This window comes from Caloenas nicobarica, chromosome 13 (assembly GCF_036013445.1).
Source record: "Caloenas nicobarica isolate bCalNic1 chromosome 13, bCalNic1.hap1, whole genome shotgun sequence".
Taxonomy (NCBI): Eukaryota; Metazoa; Chordata; class Aves; order Columbiformes; family Columbidae; genus Caloenas; species Caloenas nicobarica.
Genome location: NC_088257.1, coordinates 19,489,732 through 19,511,142, shown reverse-complemented (window position 1 = coordinate 19,511,142; position 21,411 = coordinate 19,489,732). Strand labels below are relative to the sequence as shown.

The window sequence follows — 21,411 nt, the reverse complement described above, 5'->3', positions numbered from 1 at the left end:
TCAGGAATTACCCAGATATCACTACTAGAAACACTTTTATTTCAAAGAAAAACATTTGTGTTGCTAAGAAGCATCTAAGATGAGGATTTGCTTTGGAAGTTTTAGCTTAAGATCAGCTCTACGTTACGTACCGGCGCTGTGATTTCTGCCATGGTAGCTCAGATCGACTTGTGTAACTAATGTGTTTTGCGCTTATAACAACATTTTCTCACTTTAGCTTGTTTGTCTGAGGCAGCAATAGTTCCCGTGCCAATAGTTACATCTGCTGCTCCAGCTGCGGCTGCGAGGGGCACGGTGCCCGTGGCGCACACTGCCGCTCCTTCAGCAGCCCCCGGCCTGGAAATGAACGTGTATGTTTTATGCTAGAGATGTATTAGTTCCCTCCGAATATCTCTTCCCCCTCTTTGATTGAAAACCGTTGTTGTTGGCAAGAGAGAAGCGCTCTCCCTTCTGCGCTTGCTGCTCCGTAAATGGAGCCCACGTCCGTTTGTCGTGGTGCACAAACTCTGGCTTTGCCCAACTGTGTGAAAAATTTCCCTTTATGAAACCTGAACAGGACGTGGGGTTGCACTCTGTTGGTGAAAGGCCTTTCCTGCAGGTCTGGAAGGACCTCCCCAGCGTTGAGCAGAGCTCCCACGGGCCAGCGGCGCCCAGAATGGCACCAGGGAACTGGGGAGTCGCTGGAGACAGCTCGTTTAGCTTGAGAGCCAAATGCAGAGCTTAACTAGATTTTTAGGCACACAAACACAACTTAAAAGGCACAAGTTTTGAGATTTGATCCCAAAAGAAAGGTGGTTACCCATGAAAATATTAAGCAATTGCCTCGATAGTATAGGGAGCAGAAAATACACAATATATTGTCTCTGGTCCCCTTCCTCTTTCAGTCAGTTGCCAGCCTGTTGAAATAAAAACCCTGAAACCCCCATTTCTCATTGTCTAAAACTTTTTGAATAAAAAATGAAAACATTTTCCTTGCCAGTTTTGTTCCATCTAGCTGAAATTTCTTCTCCGTGTGTTTATAACCAGGCTCGAAATTAAAATTGCTCTCATCTTCTGTGTGAAGTTGCAGAGCTCTGGAAATAGTGGTTATCTCAATTTTAGTCCATTGTTCCCCTCAGTGCTTTACGTCTGGAGTTTTTCTGCGTTCAGCTTGTTTTATTTAAAGACTTTAACTATTTTAAGTTAATACATTGAGATTTTGTTGCGCACAACAAGCTCTTGCAAGGTGCCTTCTGTGGAGCTGCGTCCCGTTGCAGCTTCTGAAGTCGGATAAAACCACGGAGCAGCTGACAGCACGAGTCCCGGTGACGTCCTCCCGCTCCCTCTGCACTCCAACCGACGTCCTTAAAGAGCTGAAACTGCTCTGTGTAATTCAGAATTCGCTGTGCCTCTGCAAAAGCAAGGAGTTTATGGGATGGCAGCGAGGGTGCAGACCTCTCCCTCATGCGGTACCTATTAAAACTGGATGCTAAAATGCTCACGTTTGTCTTGAATATTGACTGTAGTGTACGAATTAGTTAATAAATGTATGGACTTGCTGAATAATAAAAGCCATTTTGAGAAGGGTGGAAATTACAGAATTGACACGTCGCTTCTGAAAGACCTCAGTTGCCCCTTAGTTTTGCCAGAACAGTTGTTTCTGCAGATAAATTAATTTTGTGGGCTTTGACCATCGTGAAGCGGATCTGGACTGTTTTCTTAATATGGGGGAGGAAGAAATGAGATGTGCCGTATTTGAATTTTGTAAGAATATCAGATACACTTTCTGTAGCAAATCCTCAAGAGGAACATATTGAATGCCTGTCCATTCTTTTTTTTTTCCTTTTAAAATGAATGATTTTAAGCTACCTAAAAGTGAGAATTTGCATTCCCAGAGAAATTGTAATATGAAAAGCAAAGAATAGAACAAGAAGCTGAAGTTTTGAAGTTTAATCAGAAATTAAAATGCCAAGAACACCTTTGAAAAGTCTTGTTTCCCTATTGTTAGAATTCCCAAAGTATCCGTGTATAAATGAGGATGGCTTTGTTATTTTTGCACAAGAGTTCGTGAGCATCAGTTAGGAGAGGATACTGGTTGGTGTTAAACTGAAAAGTTTTCCAATACAGAGACCATCTGAAAACTCATACTTCTATTTTTACAAGTGTGGTTTTAAATGAGAGTCATCAGGCTTTTAGAATTCCATTAGTGTATGTTCGTCTCCTGCACAGCGATAATACAATCCTTACTTATAGCAACGCTGTGTGGCAGAGGCAGCTCTGACTATTTTAAATTATGCAATGATAAACACATTACAGAGCCTTCTTTGGATCGCACCGCTGCTGGATGGTTGCGTTTAGGAGGGCTTTGTGCATGGGCCTGCTGAGGAAGCTGTCCTGAAAACCCGACCTCTAAACAAGGAGGAAAAACTTGATGGTGCTTCTCTGAAGTCAATCCAGGTGCACGAAGCAAAAATTTTAATACAAACTTTCAGTGCCAGCCTTTGAAATCCTTGAAAAAGAAGCTTTAATGTGTTAGAGATTGTAGTTCCTTTCTCTTGCATTTTTTTGACTCGTATTGAAAAAGCAATTTGTCAATTTTTTATTAATAATAAACGGTTCCATGCCAAGTAACCCCTCCACCTAAGCTAGGATGGGAGTGCAAAGAGAAAGTTTAGCAAGTACGAAGCTGTCAATGATTTTCAAGAGCGTAATTTAAGCAGCTTATTGATGACCCCAAGCTCATGTAGCTGAGGCTGCCGTAGTTTTGACTTGCTGGAAGATGCAGCTCCTTAGTCATTATCGGAACAAATTTCAAGGTTAAAGAAAAAAAATCAGAAATGTATTTGGGGTGAAAAGGTGAGAACTGCCTATTGTCAGAGCAGGCGGTTGGCCACAGCAGCTGCCAACGCAAACACAGGCTGACAAACTGTCACCGCTGGAGGGAAAAAACGCTTTAGAAATGTCAAGATTTTTCCTGATATAAAATTAGTAGATTCTGCAGAATCAAAATAACTAGAATTTGAGCTGGAATCACTCTGAGATAGATGGTCCAATATTGTCTTGTTCCGTTGGAATTATACGTGGTGCTAGGAATGTGTTCCCAATTGTCCTTGTGCGCGGAGAGCGTCCCTGTCCCCTCCAGGGCTCCTCCCGTCCCGCGGGCTCCGGCTCGTCTTTACAGATCAGTCAGATCTGAGTTTCAGAACCTGAGCAGTGGGTGACACTCACGTCCCAGATGGGTTTGTCCAGCTTGGGGGTTTTCTTGGCACCAGCTCATCACTTCGGTCTGTAGAAATGGTTGTGTCTGGGCACTTCTCGCTGATGCTCGGTGCGTTTTTTCAGCTCGTTCATCTGAACATCGGCAGCTGCTTCGGGTCCGTCCCCATTCTGGGGTACGTGAAGCCATCTCTGGGACACGGTTGTCTACTTGGAACTTGATGCTGCAGCAAAAGGATGCTTTTAAAGTGGTCTGTCAGCGCTGCCAGGTCTCTGAACTGCGTCACTCATTTCTCTAGTCTGTCTTCATTCCCTATGTATTTTTAACTTTTTTCGAGAGATTGCTCGTTATGGCTGATTGCATTATTTGTGATTTTTTTTGTTTCCTTTGATGCCTGTGCCAGTAGTGCTCATGTAAAGGGGCTTGATGATATTGAATGGTAAGAATGAACAAATACAGCAGGAATTCAATTTCTATTTTGCTCTCAAGCACAAGTGTTCTTTCTAAATCAAGTCTGACCACTTACTATGTCAGTCAGCTGCGTTGTTGGAGACACGGAGAAACTTATTTCATTTACATTTGATTTAAGGGGAATTTTTGTTTGCTTGTGGTGCTCTATTTTATTTGGCAGTTTCAGAAATGCATTATTTCCAAGTGCTCTGCATGCTTTGAAATAAATTTGGCCATAGTTGATCTTCGTCGTGGCTGCAAAATCCTATGTAAAATGTAGACCTATCAAATACCTGGCCAGCAGCACCCTGTTCTCTCTACAGACAGGGAGTGTGAAGTTATTTGTCAAATGTCACACGGCAGTTATTAATGATGGTTTCTTTCAGATACCTTTAAAATTAAATTTCTTAATTATACCACCATCTGCCTCGGCTAGTACGTGCAACTTTAGAATTAATGCTGTAGAGCACCTGATAATTAATGACAACTTAAGATGCTTCATTGTTAAGTCACTTACGGCTTGATTAATTAGTCGACATAGCTCTTCTTAAATTTCAGATTTTAAGAGCGAGTGTTTTCCAGTAGTTTGACAGAGGCTTTCCCCGGGTTCAGTAAACGCTGGGAATTTGGGGCCGTGTCCTGCAGCGCTCCCGACTCCCCGCTTCGCCCTCCCGTTCAGCGCCCAGTGTGCTGAGGAGCTTGTGCGCTGATCCGGCAGAGCGAGGAACCTGCCCCAGCACGGAGCTGCCGGGGGCCGAGCGCGCCGGGATGGAGCGTTGAGGTTCGCGGAGGCCGAGGATGGGACGTGGCAGCCACCGCGGGGATTGTCTGAACCCGCCAAAGCCCCTCAGTCCGGAGCACACACGCTCCTTTCATCGGCGCTGGCAGCCCCGGGTCGGCACTTCCTAAAGCAGAATTGCCAGCGGCGAGGGATTCGGAAGAAAAATGACTGCTCAAAAATGACTGTGCAAAAAAAGCAAAATTTCATCGTGCCATGGCGGGGGACGCTCGATTATAAACTTCTTTGCCTTTCTGTATTCAGACAGAGCGGGGTTTCTGTGTGCTTGATTCATCACACTTGGCTTGAGAGAGAACACAACATCTCCAGATATCGGAGAGGCTGATTTTGCAGTGCTTCAATGTCGCTTTTATTCAGCCCCTGCTCAATAGAGCTTTGTGTTCTCGCCCCTAGAGATTGTAACCGCTCCTGTGGAGGCAGGAGCAACCTGAAAATATGGACCATAAAAAATATTGGCAAACTGGTGTTTCTCAAAAATATGACCTGTGCTTAAAACAACAGCAAAATCTTTATTTGACTTTTAAATCATGGCATCTTATTGTCTTTTGATATTTTCTGAGCCTCTAAACGAAAGCAGAATATACTACAGCTTGCTGTGAACTAGGGATTTAAGACATGACAAATCTACAGGGGGGAAAAAAACCTCGATGTTCCAAATAAAATCCCTTTTTGTTAGGGCATTATGGAGGGGACGGCTGTGCCTTGCAGAGAGGAACTGCAGACTGGAACAAATGAGGGAGAAAAGAGCCTTGGCTGAGCTGGGGACAAGCTGCACAACCTTGCAACAAGCTGGAGACTTATTGCAGCTCCACCTCTTCTCATGGAGTTCTTGTCTACAAAGACGAGTGGAAAAGAAAGTTGAGGAGCAGGACTGAAAACTGGCAGAGTTTCTGTGTTGTGTTGATGCTGCATCATCTCTCTCTCAACTGCAGTTTGTTTTCATCCAAATAGATGCGGTTTCATCTGCTGATGTGGTTGTTCGGTGTTGGAAATGTACATCTCTTCTTATCTGTGCACAGTTTGTTATCCTCTGTAACTCGATTTGGAACTGGAAGGAGGAGGAGACTGTGCTTTGCAATGGGAGCTTGCTTTTTGGTCGCAAAATTAATCATGAGGTTCAAGAAAACCACGGTTCAAGTATATTGGCCTGCGGTTGATGGTTTGTGGGACAGTGATGCGCTCTGTGGGAAGGGAATGGCTTGGGGAGGGGGAAGAGCACACGATCTGGCTGCAGATACTGCTTCAGAATAACTGGTATGTGAATGCACGGGATAGTTTAGTTAAAGGGAGAGTGGAATTTCCCCAGCTTATAGAGAAAGTATATGGAGAAATCTGGTTCACTGGTGTTACCGAGCGTCTGCTGGCTGGTGATGATGCTTTTACAGCACATTTTTGCAGGTTGCTCTGTCCCTGAAAGGACAGTACTCGCTGTTCATCTCAGTTCACTTTGTGCTATTTTTACAGCTTTCTGTGTTCAAATGGCTCAGAATAACATGCTTGTCATTCACCTGTCAACTAAGAAATGTAACGTACTTCAGGCTTCCTTCCCCTGAGAGTAGCTCCGATATGAGAAATACCTTCAATTACAAAAAACTTCTGTGCTGTCCCCTCCCCGGGTGCTCTAAAAGGCAGGTGTTCGCAGAGGTCCGCAGTGTCAGGATGACCCAGTTAAGGATGCTGCTGTGCAGCAGGTCAGAGTTTTGGAGTAAAGATTTTTAGCATCATGAGATGGTATTCAAATTTTGAAGAACTGTGGGTGCATCTTCAAGACCACCTGTAACAGCAAATGGTTTTATTCGATGAATCGTGGCACAAACAGAGCTGGAGGAACACCTGCCTGATCCTGCAATCTCTGAGTAGATACAAACATGGAGCAGTTTAAGCCAGTGCTTTCCAACCCCTGTATCCCGTCGCAGAGGTGTGTTCTTTGCATTGACACATGGCAGGATATAGAAATATCTCAAGAAAAAGGGTGCATCCCCACACTTAGGGACATCAGCAGACCTACTCCTCAGGCACATGGGAGCTAGATTGGTTTTTTAACCGTGTGACTGCTGCTGTCTCACCCGAGCGGGAATGGGCTTTTTAACTGTAACTTCTAGTGCTGCCAGTGATGCTTTTGTACGTTTTACTGGAGAGAATTTAACCCAAACAGTGGTAACAAAGATCTGTCTGTCTTGTTGGAATGACTATGCATTTATGATCTGATGTGTTACGGTTTTATGGCTAGAGAATGAACAGGTGTCATACGGACACTTCGTATTTCGTGATGGGTTACTGGTCACTGTTGGGGGCGGGTGAACAGTTTCCTACAGAGGGAAATAAAACCTAATGCTAACAGTTGTGTTTTGTTTTCTCCCACCTCTGACACAGGTTGCCAACTTGGCCTGTTCCATCTCGAACAACGAAGAAGGTGTGAAGCTGGTTCGCATGTCAGCCAGCCAGCTCGAAGCCCTGTGTCCCCAGGTAAGGACGGGCTGGAGAACAGAAATCAGCCTGGAGAAGCTGGGCAGCTGGTCCTGCTCACATCACACTCTGGCCTTGGAGCTCTCTGCGAACTTGCTGCAGAACTTCTTCCTTAATATGCATAGAGTATGAAATGCAGCGTAGGCATCGAGACTCAAACTGCAAAGTACGTGATGAAGTGATTAGTGATACACATGGGTCTTTTTGATGTAATAGCTCTAATTAATTTGGCCAGGGCATTCTAGTAACCTGCGAGAGACTAAACCGGTCAGTGGTTTACAGTTCCTGCTGCAGGAAGATGTCTTGTGAAGACGCTACCACTGCTCTTGTGCATGCTGTAAGATGAATTATAGATATATTATTTCTTGCCTGGGTAGAATATAAATATGCCAGAAAAAAATCTTCTCTGTAGAGTAGGATCAGAGGAAGCTGGCTGTGCGTGAAGAGTTTGAACCTGGCTAAGACTACCTTTTAATTAATACCTTTTTAATGGAAGCAAGGAAATTAGGTTTATATGAGCACTAGACTATCCTTTTCCATTTTGACAGCCCTGATGTTTTAAATGTCAACAGCTAGATACTTGAGTGAACCCCTGAAGACTACACTGCGCTGTTGATTCTTGTAATTTACATTTTTTAAAGCAATAGGAGATTCAGGTCTAAAGTAAACTGTTGATGGTAAAGAGGAGCTAATGGAAAATACGTACTCAAAAAATGGATCAAACGGTATTTTATGAAAACAAGGTGTGTTGTGTCAAGGTTATTTGGATTTTTTTCAGGTTTTCCAATATATATTGGTCCTTTTAAAACTAGTCAAAAGGCAGAGAGATACATTCACCTGCACCTGCCTCAGCAGCAGGGGAATTTTGAGGGAGGACCAAGACTATTTTACCTTTTCACTTTGCAGTAACGGTGCTATTAAATAGATGAAGACAGGCACCTGAACAGAAGACATTAAATACCATCTAGGAGGCCGTTTGTGGTCCCGGGGAGCCCGGCAGTGGTTCTGCTCAGGACCAGCCCCGGGGCCGGCGCATCTGCCGCGCGGTTCTTCGCCTCCCCGCTCTGGGGCAACTGGTGTGTGTGGCTGGTACATCCAAAGGTCAATTTTTACAGTTGGAACAAAGCATGTGGAAGAAAAAGCTTTTAAAAATACATCTTATCTGCTATAAGGGCTTGCTCTTTGTTAAAGTCACCAACTAGGCTGGATGTAATTTTTTTTCTGCAGGAATATGGGTGTGTAATGCATGTTGCTGCAGACAAACGCTGATGTTTTTGAAAAGAATAATCTTAAGAAAGTTAGGGTTTATTTGAATCTAAGTGTTTCTGGTAGTTGTCCAAGTCTGTGGGGGTGTTTTCCCGTCCCCATTAATGAAACTCTGTGTATTTCAAACTCATTCTGTCTTTGCTTTTCCAACAACTGCTTATTCAAATAAACCTGCTCCTTTATAAAATAAACACCATGTCAACCTGAAATAATTACCAAACTACAGTCAGTAGTCACCAAACTGTAGTCACATCTACTGAAGTGCCGTTGTTAACCTTTGCCTTCAGGGATTATGGATAATACATTTAACACGCATTGGAAGCCTTGATTATCTGTAAATGGACAAGGGCAATAACCGATGGATTTTGGCTTTATAAAGGTCACACATCTGAACTTCCAATTCCTGCTCCACTGCACAGTCCTGCCTTGATGTCAGAGTTATCACCACGAGATTAGTAAATGACTCCATAGCACTTGAAAGAATGCTTTTATATTACATTACATGTCCTCTGGTTGATTCTTTAATGCTCCAAGAGCATTTAAACATGTTGGGAATCCTGAGCAGTAATTAGGAGCACTTGTCTAAACTGTTTTACAGGGGAGATCTGTGTTTCCTCCCATCAGTGCAGAAGTTGGTCCTGTGCCGTCCTCCTCGGCCGCCTCTCTGAACAGTCCCCAGATTTGCTTTGTTCTGTATAATCTCTAAATGCTTCTAGATATAAAGAGCAGCACAGTGGGGGTTTGTTTCCTTTTTTAGACAATCGTCTGTTTATTTTGCAGTTTATTCCCGATGAGATTCACAGCTGCTTCTTGAATCCTTTTAGGTGGCTGTGCTGAACAAACGTGTGAATTAGGCATAAAATACAGATTTAATCCAATATTATCTGCTCTGCTGCTTTTTTTTTTTTTGCTTAGATGGTATTTTTCCAGGAGGATGCTGGATTTGGAATGAGTCAAGTCAATCAGTAATTGCAATAGTCTCTGAAACTCAAGTGACTATATCAATATCACACAGTAATATGATGTATGAAATTAAATTCAAGATATTGCTGTAGTTGGGAGGATGAAACTGAAATTTAATGCACTTGTAAGTCCCCAGGTAACCTCTTAAATAGCTTAGCTGAGTAGAGGCCATTCTGGGAGTAGGGAACTCCTGGTTAAAGAATGATTTCTGCAGAAATCAATCTGTAGAGTTAATTATAAAAGCTGTATCTCAAATCAAGCAGTTACTCGGTCTCGTGCCATAACTATCCTTTTAGAGCTGGCAGCAGGAGTGAGGAACATGCAACACTTCAAACCGGTTAGGGAAAACTCGGAGGGCTTGTGGGTATGGACAAGAAGTCATTCATTGCCCGTGTCACCTACGCGTTCAGGCATTCTCGGGTTCGAAGTGTAATTCTTTGAGGAAAAAGAAGATGCAGAAAGTTTCCCATCGGAAAAGTGTCTACAAAAGCAAGCAGTTAAATTTGTTTAGCGTGGCTGTTACTGAAGATCAGCTCTTCCTCAAGAGTAACATCATCCTGCCTGTTTGTGAGTCCCCAGCCAATTAACTCAGAAATTAATGTGAAGTTGAAGACTTAATGTGATATTTAGAGCTCCCTTTTGATGGTGCGGGAGGAGCTGGAGCCAGCTGGGTGACTTGTGCTGGGCTGGCTTTACAGCGGAGAAGTAAGGCGGCAGCAGAGGTGCACAGGTGTTTGTCTAAAGGAAGCCTTGACTTACAAGCCTGCCTGAATTTTTTCCTTTTTTTGAGGGCATGCATTGCTGAAAGTCTGGATATCAAAGCGAAACAACTTTGTCCGGCATCTCGCAGGCGTTACCTGCAGTCCTGCAGCTCCGCGCCTGGCGAGGCGCTGGGAAACGGGCCTGGCTCCGGCGGGGAAGGCAGGAGAACAAAAGTGATCCGTCACTACAGTGAAATGTTCTTAAAAATGCTTAAGATGTCTTTCATAATGGAAATGGAAGAGTACTGACGTGACATGCTTGGAATAGTTGCCTGTGCTCCCATTTGCCTAGCAGAGCGCTGGGGGAAGTTTTCTTTGCCTTCTTGCTAAGCACAGAGCTTGCCGGCAGTAAATTACTGCAAGATTTTGTTTATTTCAACTCAAGAACCTGGATCCTCGCTTGTAACTCTGGCATCTGAGTTCTGTTTCCAAGAAGTACTCGCTTTGGGAGCTTGCGAAAGCTGTTTTGTAACAGCATTTTGAATTAAAGATGTCTGAGAAGAGAGCTTAACTGCAGGAGTGTTTCTGATCATACAAGTTGTAGGTGTCTAGAAAGCAACAGTGAAAATGCCCCAGCACAGCTCTTGAACGGCAGAGCATTGCTCGGCCTTTTGATGTGACAGCCCGCTGGCACTCGCAGCTGCTTTTGCTACCTGGATGTTGACTTTCCCGGGCTTTAAAGCCTCCGGGACGTTCATCAATAGGCTTCTAACCAAACTGCAGTCAGGCTGGGAGTTGCGGAAAAGAATTATTGCCATCAAGCTGGAGCCCGTTGCCATTGAGACCGATCATCTGCTGGGAGGTGGGCTGCGGGAGCGAGATGGACCTGCCCGTCCCTGGTGCAGGCATGCAGGGCTGTTCCCCTGTCCGTGAGGCCTTTCTCCTCTTCTCCTCTACTGCCCGAATAGCTCATCTCCTTGGAAGCCTGGGGGGGGCACCAGGCAGCGTCCCCGTCCCGTCCTGTGCGCGGGTCTGGGGCGGCTCACCGGCCCCTGCGCCGCCCAGGGAGCGGTGCCGTTGAACAGGCTCCAAGTCAACCTTGGATTAAATTACTTTTTCTTTTTTAAATACAAATAAATCAGCTCTTCTCATATTAACATCTTGTTTTAGTAATTGCTGTTCCACATCCTTACGTTCCAGTTTGGAAATGCTTGAAAAGCAATTTGCTGCTTATAGATTTCTGATGAGGCAGATGGTTACATATGCTGATCACACCTAGTGACACAGACAAAATACCGAGGCACAAGGAATCCCATTAGAGGTTCCAAATAGCGCAAACCCTTTTGTTTAAAAGTTGTGGCATGCTAGAGGAACAAAAATCCCCTCCAGCCCGCCCCCTCAAATCAACCAAACCCAACCGTGACCGGCGGGTTTTCCCTCCTCCTGGAGCCCCCAGTTCCTGCCAGTTCCCCGGGGGCTGGTGGAGGAGAGAACTTCGTTTTTCTTGCAGTAAAGGCTTAATATTGAATAATTGTCCCCTTTTTTCTTCTTTTTGAAAGACTGTCAGATTTTTCAAATGTGCTAATTAGCAGCTCTATCTCCAGACTGTTTAATTACAGGTGCTTGAAGCATGTTATTGGCATTGAGTAGAAATACATTAAAAAAGTAACACTTGGGTTGCAGTTTTGTATCGTACAGGCTTGCTGTGAAGAAGGGCCAGCACAGGACAGGAGTGGCCATCAAAGAAACAAAATTAGAAACTCGAGCAGTTACCGATGCATTAAAAAGAAGCAAAATAGGAGAGAGGGATTCAGTTCTGTAGAAGGAGGTACGTTAGTGTGTAAGGACCCCGTGTTTCCATCACAGCACAGTAGGATCTGTGGAGTGCAGTACACAACAGCTTCCAGAAAAGGCACAGAGTCCCTGAAACCCCCAAAGCTCCTGCACTTGAAGTCAGTGAAATGCAACACAAATCAACACCAAAACAAATGGCACCAACATTCTTGCAGCTTCTACATTGACTGGTACTGTAATATCAGTCCTCAGCTACAAATGAAAATGCTTTTTCCATATGCGGAGAAGTCAATAGGATAATCATCTCTACACAATATGCAAATAGTAAATACTTTGACACAGATGTATATGCTGAACTGGAAAAGGTCGTGTTATTCTAGTAAAAGTGTGTATCTGTGGGTCGTTATAGCACTGTAACGACAGGAGGAAATGTCTCTGCAGAGACGCCCGCAGTCACTCTGTGCAACTTGCAGGAAAGTGCAATGCTCAAAGTGCTTTTTATACATTGGAACAGAGTATTGGAATTCAAAGCAAACTTTTCCTCCTTCCTTTGGTGCATCAGCCTCCATACACTTGCTGGTCACTGCCATTATAGCTAGAGAAAGTGCAAAACAATCTTCTGTATGTTTTGCTTCCAGGCATTTCAGCTCATCAGAGTCTGCAGAGTGCTTTTTGCTGTATTGAAGTACGTAGAGGGTTAGCACACGTAGACATGTGGATGCAAATCTGGGGTTGGATGTAACTGGAAGCGACTTAAATGTCCTGCTTATGAACCCTTTTTTCTACTCAGAGCAAAATGCAATTAGGAGCAGGGAAGGAGACATGAGTAGGCTGAATGCTGGAGGTAACTTTGGCATCTGGCATATGTAAAATTAGATTATGAGCAGCTTCTTACAAACTGCCTGTAAGCAAGCTATGCTTGCTTTAATACAGAAAAATACAGGTGGTAAAATCCACCTGAGCTGGGCTCAGCTGGTGTGGCAGCTCGGTGGTGAGGTCCTGAATTCCTTTCACAGAATCCCAGGCTGGCTGGGGTTGCAGGGCCCTCTGTAGATCCCCAGTCCAACCCAACTGCTCATGCAGGGTCACCAGAGCAGATCGCACAGGTCGGTCCAGGCGGGTTTGAATGTCTCAGAGCAGGAGACTCCACACCCGCTCTGGGCAGCCTGGGCCAGGCTCTGGCACCTCCCAGCAAAGACGTTTCTCCTCATGTTCACATGGACCCTCCTGTGTTTCAGTCTGTGCCCGTTGCCCCTCACCCTGGCGTTGGGCACCACTGAACAGAGTCTGCTCCATCCTCTGACACCCCCCCTGAGATATTGATCCCCTTGATCAGATCCCTCTCAGCTTCTCTTCTCCAGCTCAACAGCCCCAGCTCTCTCAGTCTCTCCTCATCACAAAGATGCTCCAGACCCCTCAGCATCTTTGTGGCCCATCACTGGACTCCCTCCAGTAATTCCTTGTCCTTCTTCAACTGGGGAGCCCAGAACTGGACCCACAACTGCAGATGGGGCCTCCCCAGGGCAGAGCAGAGGGGCAGGAACAGCCTCCCTGACCTGCTGCTCACACTCTTCCTCACAGCCCAGGTACCGTTGGCCTCTTGGCCACAGGGCACATTGGCGACTCGTGGCCAACCTGTTGTCCCCCAGAACTCCCAGTTCTCTCTCTGCAGAGCTGCTTCCCAGCAGGTTCCCCCAACCTGTGCTGGTGCCGGGGGTTGTTCCTCCCCAGGTGCAGGACCCTGCACTTGCCCTGGTTGAACTTCATCAGGTTCTTCTCTGCCCAGCCCAGCCTGGCCAAGTCTCTCTGGGTGGCTTCTCCCTTTCACCTGCTCCAGAATGAAACTGATTTTCACATCACAGCTGAGGCTTGGTTTTTCTGATGGGTGAGTGCTTGTTTTATTAGCTTGGTTTTTTTTTGCAAAGGCAAAGTGTCCTGGATTTGAAGGCCATGGAGCTACTTTCCAACTCATTGCCCAAATGTGACTACAAAGCTGGTAAATTAAGATCTTTATTTTAAAACGAAAAAACAAGTGAGTTACTTAGGAACAGCAGCTATTTTGGTTGTAAAGAAAAGGTGCGCGGTGAGGAGAGGGGAGAGGACCGAGTGGTTGTTTCAGAGTTTTTGAAACTGAAAAACTCCGTCTTCTGGCACAGTAGCATCCTAAAATCGATACTGCAGGGCAAAGTTAAACAAGCTGCAGAAAGAACGGTCTCCTGTAAAGAGCAAAAAGTCCCTACTAAAAAGACTGAGGCAGGAAAGAAAAAGTGCTTGTAGCCATTGAAATGGGGAGTTCTGTGGCATAGGGCTGCTGTGTGCGCAACAGGCAGGGGTTGCAATGCAAAATCAACAGGTGGTGGTTTTCTTCTCCCAAATGAAGTTTCTTCCGTGGGCCAAATGTTCAAAACTGTTTTTTGCAGGAACACCGGCATGCGTAAGAGCTTTCTTCCGGCCTCTCTGAGTGGGTGCTATTTAGGTGAGGCCTGAAGCCACCCTAAATTAAGCCTGAAAAACTTAATTCTGAGTGAGCCAGTGGTTTCAGTTTACCCCCCGGTCCATCTAAAGCGGAGGTGGTTTCTGTCCTGGAATAGCTGTGCTTTTCATGAGAGCTTCTGGGCAAAGTCGCCACAGTCTTGTAGCCGCAGCATAAGTCGCTCTTCAGGGAACCTTGGCGAGGCCTGCCCTGCAAACGTTTAAATATATAAATTCAGTCTGACATCTTTAGTTTCAACAGGGAAAATAAAATAAATGTAAAGCAGGTTCTTCCCGTGAAAGGCATGAGAAGAGGACTTGAGGTACAGATTGGGATATTGATTACGAGCCTCTGGAATCCCAAACCTCCCCGATCTTGGGCCGTGTGTTGCCAAGCCCTGGAAGCCACGAGGCGGAGGAGAGAGACTCCAAGTAATCGCTGGAACCACCTTATCGAGCGTTGGGCTGTCTGACTCCAACACTGCAATTGCTACATGACACAAAGCACCGATAAAAATAGTGTGTTTTCTTGCCATGCTTCATTTCCTTCTGGATAGTCTCAAAATGTCCCTGTTTGATTCTTTTCTTTGTACGGCTTCGGTGAGTCATTGTGATCACAGTGCTCTGGCAGCATTTTGAAAAGCTAGAAATGCAGAATATTTCCCTGAAATTGCCAAATGTTTTACATGGAAGCAGCTTCATTTCAGGTAGTCTGGCCGTGTTCTTATGTTTTGAAATACCTATCTATATATATCTCCTTCCTGTAAGAGTTACTAATATTTTAGATGAGTTGCCCAATGCTGCATGTTTTTTGGAGAAGCAATAGTGGACTTTAATGAGCCCCTTCCCCCTCTCCCACAAGTGTTCATTTTCAGATAATAAGCGAATCGGAGTCCTGCTGCATACACAGACTATTGAAGATCCAGCATCCCTGTCTTTTTCCCTATCTATGCATTTGTTGAAAAATAAATCGGTCACTGTACTGGATACCAGGCATCCTGTAAGAGCAGATGTACTCGAATAGATAATTCGCAGGGTTTTGGGATATTACCTCCAGCAGACGGGTGAGACACGTCCAGGATAACTTGCCCACGTAAATGCTACATTGAGCAAAGGGTATTGTCAGGATTTTGGAAGCACTTTGCACATGGGAATAGAGTATGTGCTGCAAAAAAGGACTGTTGAACTGCGTCTGTCTTGAATTCCTGAGCACACACGTACCCGCGTGGGTTTCCTAAGCTGCAGCTTTGTCTTTATTCCCGCAGTGACACGGGATAACTTTTCATTTCCACACCGGGTTGTTCTCATCTCTAGAACCTCCAGCTGCTTTCCAAACACAAGACACGCATGCTTGTAAGGGAGATATTACATGCTGGTTTTGCTTGGACAATTTTTAAAAATATGTTTGCCTTGGGCCTGCATTTTTGCTGTTGTAATGTACAAAAAAAAAAAAAAAAATTAAAAAAATCATTTTTTTCAGTTGGACAAGCTGCCTGTTTGGAGGATGCTGGTGCAACTTGTGCCTCTTGCATGTGGCTTCGGTGACGATGGGCTGTTTGAGTTTCTCGAGCGCTCGCAGAGCCCTGTGTCTATGACAGCTCCTCCGTTACCTGGCAGAGTTGCTTAACGGGGGCATCTGGGGCTGGGCACATACTGTTGGCAAAGATTAATTGTTCTGACAGCTGCTGCTGTCCAGAGATACATCACACAGGTACGCAGGCCGTATGTTCCTTTGGCATTACTGCTGACCTGTCTCAGTGCTTAAAGGATGTTTTCGTATCTGATGTTACCCAGGCAGCCAGAAGAGAGCAGGGGAAAATGTCCTGCCCCTCGGTACCCCCCTCTCCTCTCTCTCGGTAGTTACAGTTACTGGCAGGAGAAAGGCTGAGAGCAGATTTCTGGAGCATTGTCTGCTTTACCCTTTTTATTTCCAGGACGCTTGTTATTTGGGTTCATCTTCATAAAACTGTGGATATCTAGATTTTGATTGATAGGCGGATAATTCATTACATCAATCAGACTGAGGCGGTGGATAAACTTAAGAAGCGGGTCTCTCGAGCAGAGACACGTTTCCCTTTGTGACACCTCTATTTCCGGTTCATTTGCATTTTTTAAACATCATCCTCTCGGGTGTTGCAAGGCTTTTTTGGGGGGCTTTCAGAACTTGGGAGCCACGATCTTAAGGAGCAGCGTGGCTGGTGGCGGGTCCGTCTGCCCACAGCAGAGCAGCGAACCCCCCGTTCCGCGTGACGCACGGGACACCGTCGCTGTCGCCGAGGTTCAAAGGCACGTTTCGTCCCCGGGCCTCCTGGACAGATTGCAGCTTGTGCCAAATTGTTCCTCGCATTTGTCTGTGTTATCAAACACTGTCTGTGATTTGTGACCCAGACTCGCAGCCTCCATCTCCAGGGCCACGGAGAGTTTTCCGTGGGCTGTCCTCAGTCAGGGCTCGTCGCTGGCGTCCCCGGGTGAATCAGCCTCCTTCACCCGCCTGATTCATTCAGTGCCGTCGGGATACGTTTGACATCACCGTCATTTCTGTAGTTAGTGAGTTATGTATTTTTTTAAATGCTTTGTGGCACTTTTAAATGAAGCAGGGAGAGAAAGTAGATTTCGGAAAAGCAGGAACATCTGGTGCTTGCGTGTTTCGGTCAGCAACTTGGTGAAATTAATACTGTCCTAAAGTAGAGAAGAAAAATTACACGTTAAACTTATAAGTTTATTAGCTGTAACTCTCAGGGGCTTGAAAACAAGGTTAGAACTGTCATGTGGGTCCGACTGTGGATGGTTTGTGCCGCCTGGCGTGTTTCCAGGCCGTCCTGCTGGAGCAGGCTTTTGAGGTTGCTTTCTTCCCACAAAAAGAGGCTTTTTTGGTCATTTCACTGACCACTTAGTTGACACAGCATAAACTTTGTTACTCAGCAGTATGTGTAGCATTTGTTGTGCTTAGAAAAATGAGGATCTGGAGTAAATGACAGTCTTAGAGTTTGAAGAAAATTATGCATAGTAGGGGGGTGTCAAATGGTGTCCTCTCCACCTGTTCCCAGGCTAATCTTGCTCTTCCGTAGCCATAACAGAATTCTTAATGTATTACAGCCATTACTGACAAGGTACAGAGGAAAGCTTTAAGGAAAAGAAGGTAAATCCAAAATTTATCTTTAATTTTGTATTTGCGTATTGTTTCTACTTCAGACAGTGTAAGCTTCGTCCTTTCTTGGCCTTTTTTTCTCAGGTTCTGGTGAGTAGCTCAGGAAATGCAGCCTCCGGTGTACTAAATGTTGGCCTGTCTAAAATATTTACCAACACACCCCGCACTCAGAAAGCAACACCTTTTAACTTGAGCTGTTACAGAAAGGTGAAGCTGGCTCGTGTGAATACTTGCCAAGTGTTCTTACCTGTAATAAGTAACCGTAATAAATGTGGAAGCGGGAATGAGTTGGATGTGAGGGCAACAGAATAAACACTCTTGTGTTTAAACACCGAGTTCCTTAAAAGTTATTAAACTTGCTTTGTTTGCTGTTGAGCTCATTGGATAAACATATGGAAACGAATTGTTTCGTGAAGGGCACGTTGTAAAAAGCCGGAGGTGTTTTGCAGGTGATCAACGCGGCGCTGGCGCTGGCTGCCAAACCCCAGAGCAAGCTGGCTCAGGAGAACATGGATCTCTTCAAGGAGCAGTGGGAGAAGCAAGTCCGCGTGCTGACGGACGCCGTGGACGACATCACATCCATCGACGACTTCCTGGCTGTGTCAGGTAACCAGGGCTTCCATCGCAGAAATAACCATGCTCCGAACTGAGCTTATCCCTGGAAACGAGCGGTTTCCGCACGTGTTCTGGAGGCTCCTCGGGCTTTTGGAAGGGAGGGTGTTGCTGTGCTTCACCTGGCAAGCGTCGGCTTCTGCCAAGCGAGGTGTGAAAATAGAGCAGAAGATCTTGGCATGAGGAGAAGAGGTATTTTTATAGTGTGAAAACAGCGAGAGTTTACTTCAGCAGGTACTCTAGAAACCTGTCATTGCACTTACAGCGTGTGCGTGCATAAATGTATATATTTACATGGCAGTAGACAGATCAGCTTAAACATAGCGAAAGACACTTTATGTCTCAAGATTTGGAACTGCTTAGCTGAACTACAGATGAATTACCATCCAGATACTGCAGACAAACCTCACCGGTAACACTGGGAGAAAGAAATATGGTTATGTTCGAGTCACGAACTAGCAAAAAAGACCATCTCTCAATTCACCTTAGGCTCTTCTTACGTAAACAAAAATGAAGAGCAAACCGTGGTCATACAAGTTAAGTAAAATAAAACTGTTCGTATAGAAAATGTTTCCTAACGTGTCTGCTTTAGTGAAGTTTTTAAGCTTTTGAGAAAGATTAGATAATTATAATAGGTTAATAATTCCATTTGACGAAGTGCTTGCCAAGATAATCTGTTATATCAGTATCATTGATAAAGACCTGCTATTAGCTGCTGTGACCTATGAATACGGGCGGCATTTTTATTTCCACATCCTCTAATTTTGCGCTAGCCGGAGGACATGGTGATACAACCACGTGAACTGTGTCTGCAGTAGCATTCACGAGTGACCGCTACCAACTGAGGGTCTAATTTTCCTGGTGCAAACAGGCTTGGGCATCTCAAGAGACCTAGAAACCCTGGTTGTAAAGAGAGATTTCACAGGAGAATATGTGGCATCAGAAGTATACCAGGTGAACATAGCTAGCAATGTAGATTAAAACTTGCAGGCCTGAAGAAAAGACTAATACTAAAAAAAAAAAAAGGACCAAGCAAACAACAAAAACAAACAAACAAACAAACCAACACCAAAAAAACAAGTAGTGTTTCTACAGTGAGTCACCTGTATTATAATATCATACATGTTGTATTGTGGTCCCCTGGGTTCTGAATACAATTTTCTTTGCAATGAGTTAGCATAAACTTATTAGGCAATTGAATGTCCCAGTTTTTTGTATCTGTCTGCGTGCTCGGCACTGCAGCAGTGATTGAAATTGCACAGCTGTGAGCAGCCTATTTCTGGGGAAATATATTTAGAGAGAATCGTGTGCTGAAGTTCACGGCTCCGCTTGGAGTTTGCCCACAAGCGTACCAAACGTTTGAAAGAGAACAAGCTGGGACTCTGTGCAAATGCGGTCTGTCCAGAGCTGCATCTCACTGGCAGATGTGGCCCAAAAGGGGTCGAGCCGCTAGGACGGGGTGGTCTCCATCATCGAGGTCACTGGAGGAGCTGGGTGCTCTGCTTTGGAGGGGACACGTCAGGGTGCTGGCCAGTGCTGACTCCTCTGCGGAGTCGAGGGGCTTGGCCACAAGCAGGGAACGCGGCTTTTCTGGGCGGCGACGGGCTGACTCAGGAGCCAGTTCAGCTCCGCTCTGCGCTTGCCACCCAAAACGATGCCATGGAAATGCCGTAGCTTGAGACTCCTGCAGATACCCGAGCGCGTTCAGCAGTTATTTGTGTGTACTGCATTATCAAAGAGGCGCTAGGAAAATATTAAAGCGATAAATATTGCTTTAAATATCATTTTTTGAACTTGGATAAAGCTTTTCCATATATATGCCACAACTCCAATTCGCTGCTAAAAGTCTAAGCATGTATTTGGATAAAATTGTGACAGGTATGGTTTATACCAGATTCTGTTCAGGTTTATTAGGGTGTCTGTGCATAGTAGGGTTTGTATCAGCTGCAAACTGGGATGTAAGCAGATTAAGAAGTGTTCTTGTGGGTCTGTGTGTGTGTTTGTACATACGTGTGTATACATACGTGTGTGTACATACGTGTGTATACATATGTAAAATACCACATTTTTACAGTGTGCCGTGCTGTCCAGCATGAAGTGTAGGCTTCGTTGTTCAGCTTATGCCACAGAATTGCATTAATTAAGTACAAGTAAAGGCCTGATGAAAGAGATGTTGGGTTTAGATAATACATACATACAAGAATAAGGATACTTAAATGCCCAGTGTTGCAGATAGTCTCACTGGTTCCAACATTCTTGGAAGGACACGGTATGAGAAAGGCCTGTTGAGTTAGGACAGCGGTCTGGTGGTGGCTAATTGTCGGTACACGGGAGATTAATAGTGAGGAGTCCTGCAAAGATCTTTCTGTCCGCTCCCAACCAGGGGTGATCTGCAGCGCAGAAGCTCCAGCATCAGAGGTGCTATCTACTGAACAGTCCTTGACAGATTTGTCTCATTTAAGCTTGTGTTAGCTGCTCTTCCGACCATTGTAAACCGTCGGCATCTCCATCATCCTGTGCAAAATTCACAGCCCAGCTGTGCTCCGTGTGAAGAACCTCCTCGTTTTTGCAGTGTCGCCTCTTTGATTCACCTGATGCCCCTGGTTGTAGTAGATGGCGAAGAGATTCTTCTTCCCTACTGGCTTTCTTCCTGCCGCTTGTAAATGCAGAGACTTGTGTTGTATGCTTAGTCAGTCGTCTCCTCCTTGACTTGCGGAGTCTTTGCCTGGTTCATTATTCCATGTTTCAAAGCTCTTCTCTACCTTCTGTAATTCTCATCCCTCTTGTCAGTGCCTTCCCCGAGTACGCGGGCTGTGTTTGTGTGCCCGCTATCTCTGTGTAATTGTCAAATCCAATGTGCTGAAATTATCTGGATCTCCTTTGAAACCCTCTAAAAAAATCATTCCATTTGCTGCCTTCTCTTCCTCTGCTGCTGACAGAGGTTTACGCAAGAGACTGCCCATCATAGCGGAGCGTTTTTGTCTTAAGAGCCTCCAGATGAATATTGCCTGGGCCCGCTGATTATCCTCTTGGTTACAAGATGAATACGGTATTTACGAGTGTATGAACCCTCAAGCATTGGTTCCATAACCACGCGCACTGACACTGCTGCCTGTCCTGGTCCTCCAGTGTCCCATGTCAAGAGAGGCTCCAGCCTGAAAGTTGTCCTAAGACCTTCCGCAGGGGACACAGCAGGGAAGCAGAGCTACGTTTATACATCTGTGGCTTCATCTCCGGACTGTTGCTCTTTTGCTGTCCTGGAGCCCCCAGACTCCCTCACAGGCTTCTTGGGATGTTTGGAAAAGGATTTCTTAATCCCTTTAATGGGGAGGTGGGTGGAGGTGGGAGGTGTTTGGTGGGGAGGACTGAGGATTGACAGTTGTGGGATACTTTCAATTCCGTTAGCTTTTCACAGTTTCCTCGTTTGCTCTAAAAATCTTTTTTTTTTTCTTTTTTTTTTTTTGAGAAGTGTTGTCTTTCCTCTCACCTCGTTGCCAAACCACAGCATAGGGAGAAAGGACAAGATCCCTTTGCCGTTGCCTGT

General features: G+C 45.2%; 1 protein-coding gene across 3 annotated transcripts in view; it reads left to right on the top strand.

The window, feature by feature from the left end:
• The window catches only part of CTNNA1 (catenin alpha 1), a 113,195-nt gene that overhangs the window by 74,016 nt on the left and 17,768 nt on the right, over positions 1–21,411 (top strand). For all 3 annotated transcript variants that reach the window (XM_065643835.1, XM_065643836.1, XM_065643834.1), the window contains 2 exons: positions 6,819–6,911; positions 17,705–17,861. In XM_065643835.1, coding sequence (XP_065499907.1) covers positions 6,876–6,911; positions 17,705–17,861 — 193 coding nt within the window. In that variant the 5' untranslated portion in view covers positions 6,819–6,875. The remainder of the gene's footprint in view (positions 1–6,818; positions 6,912–17,704; positions 17,862–21,411) is intronic.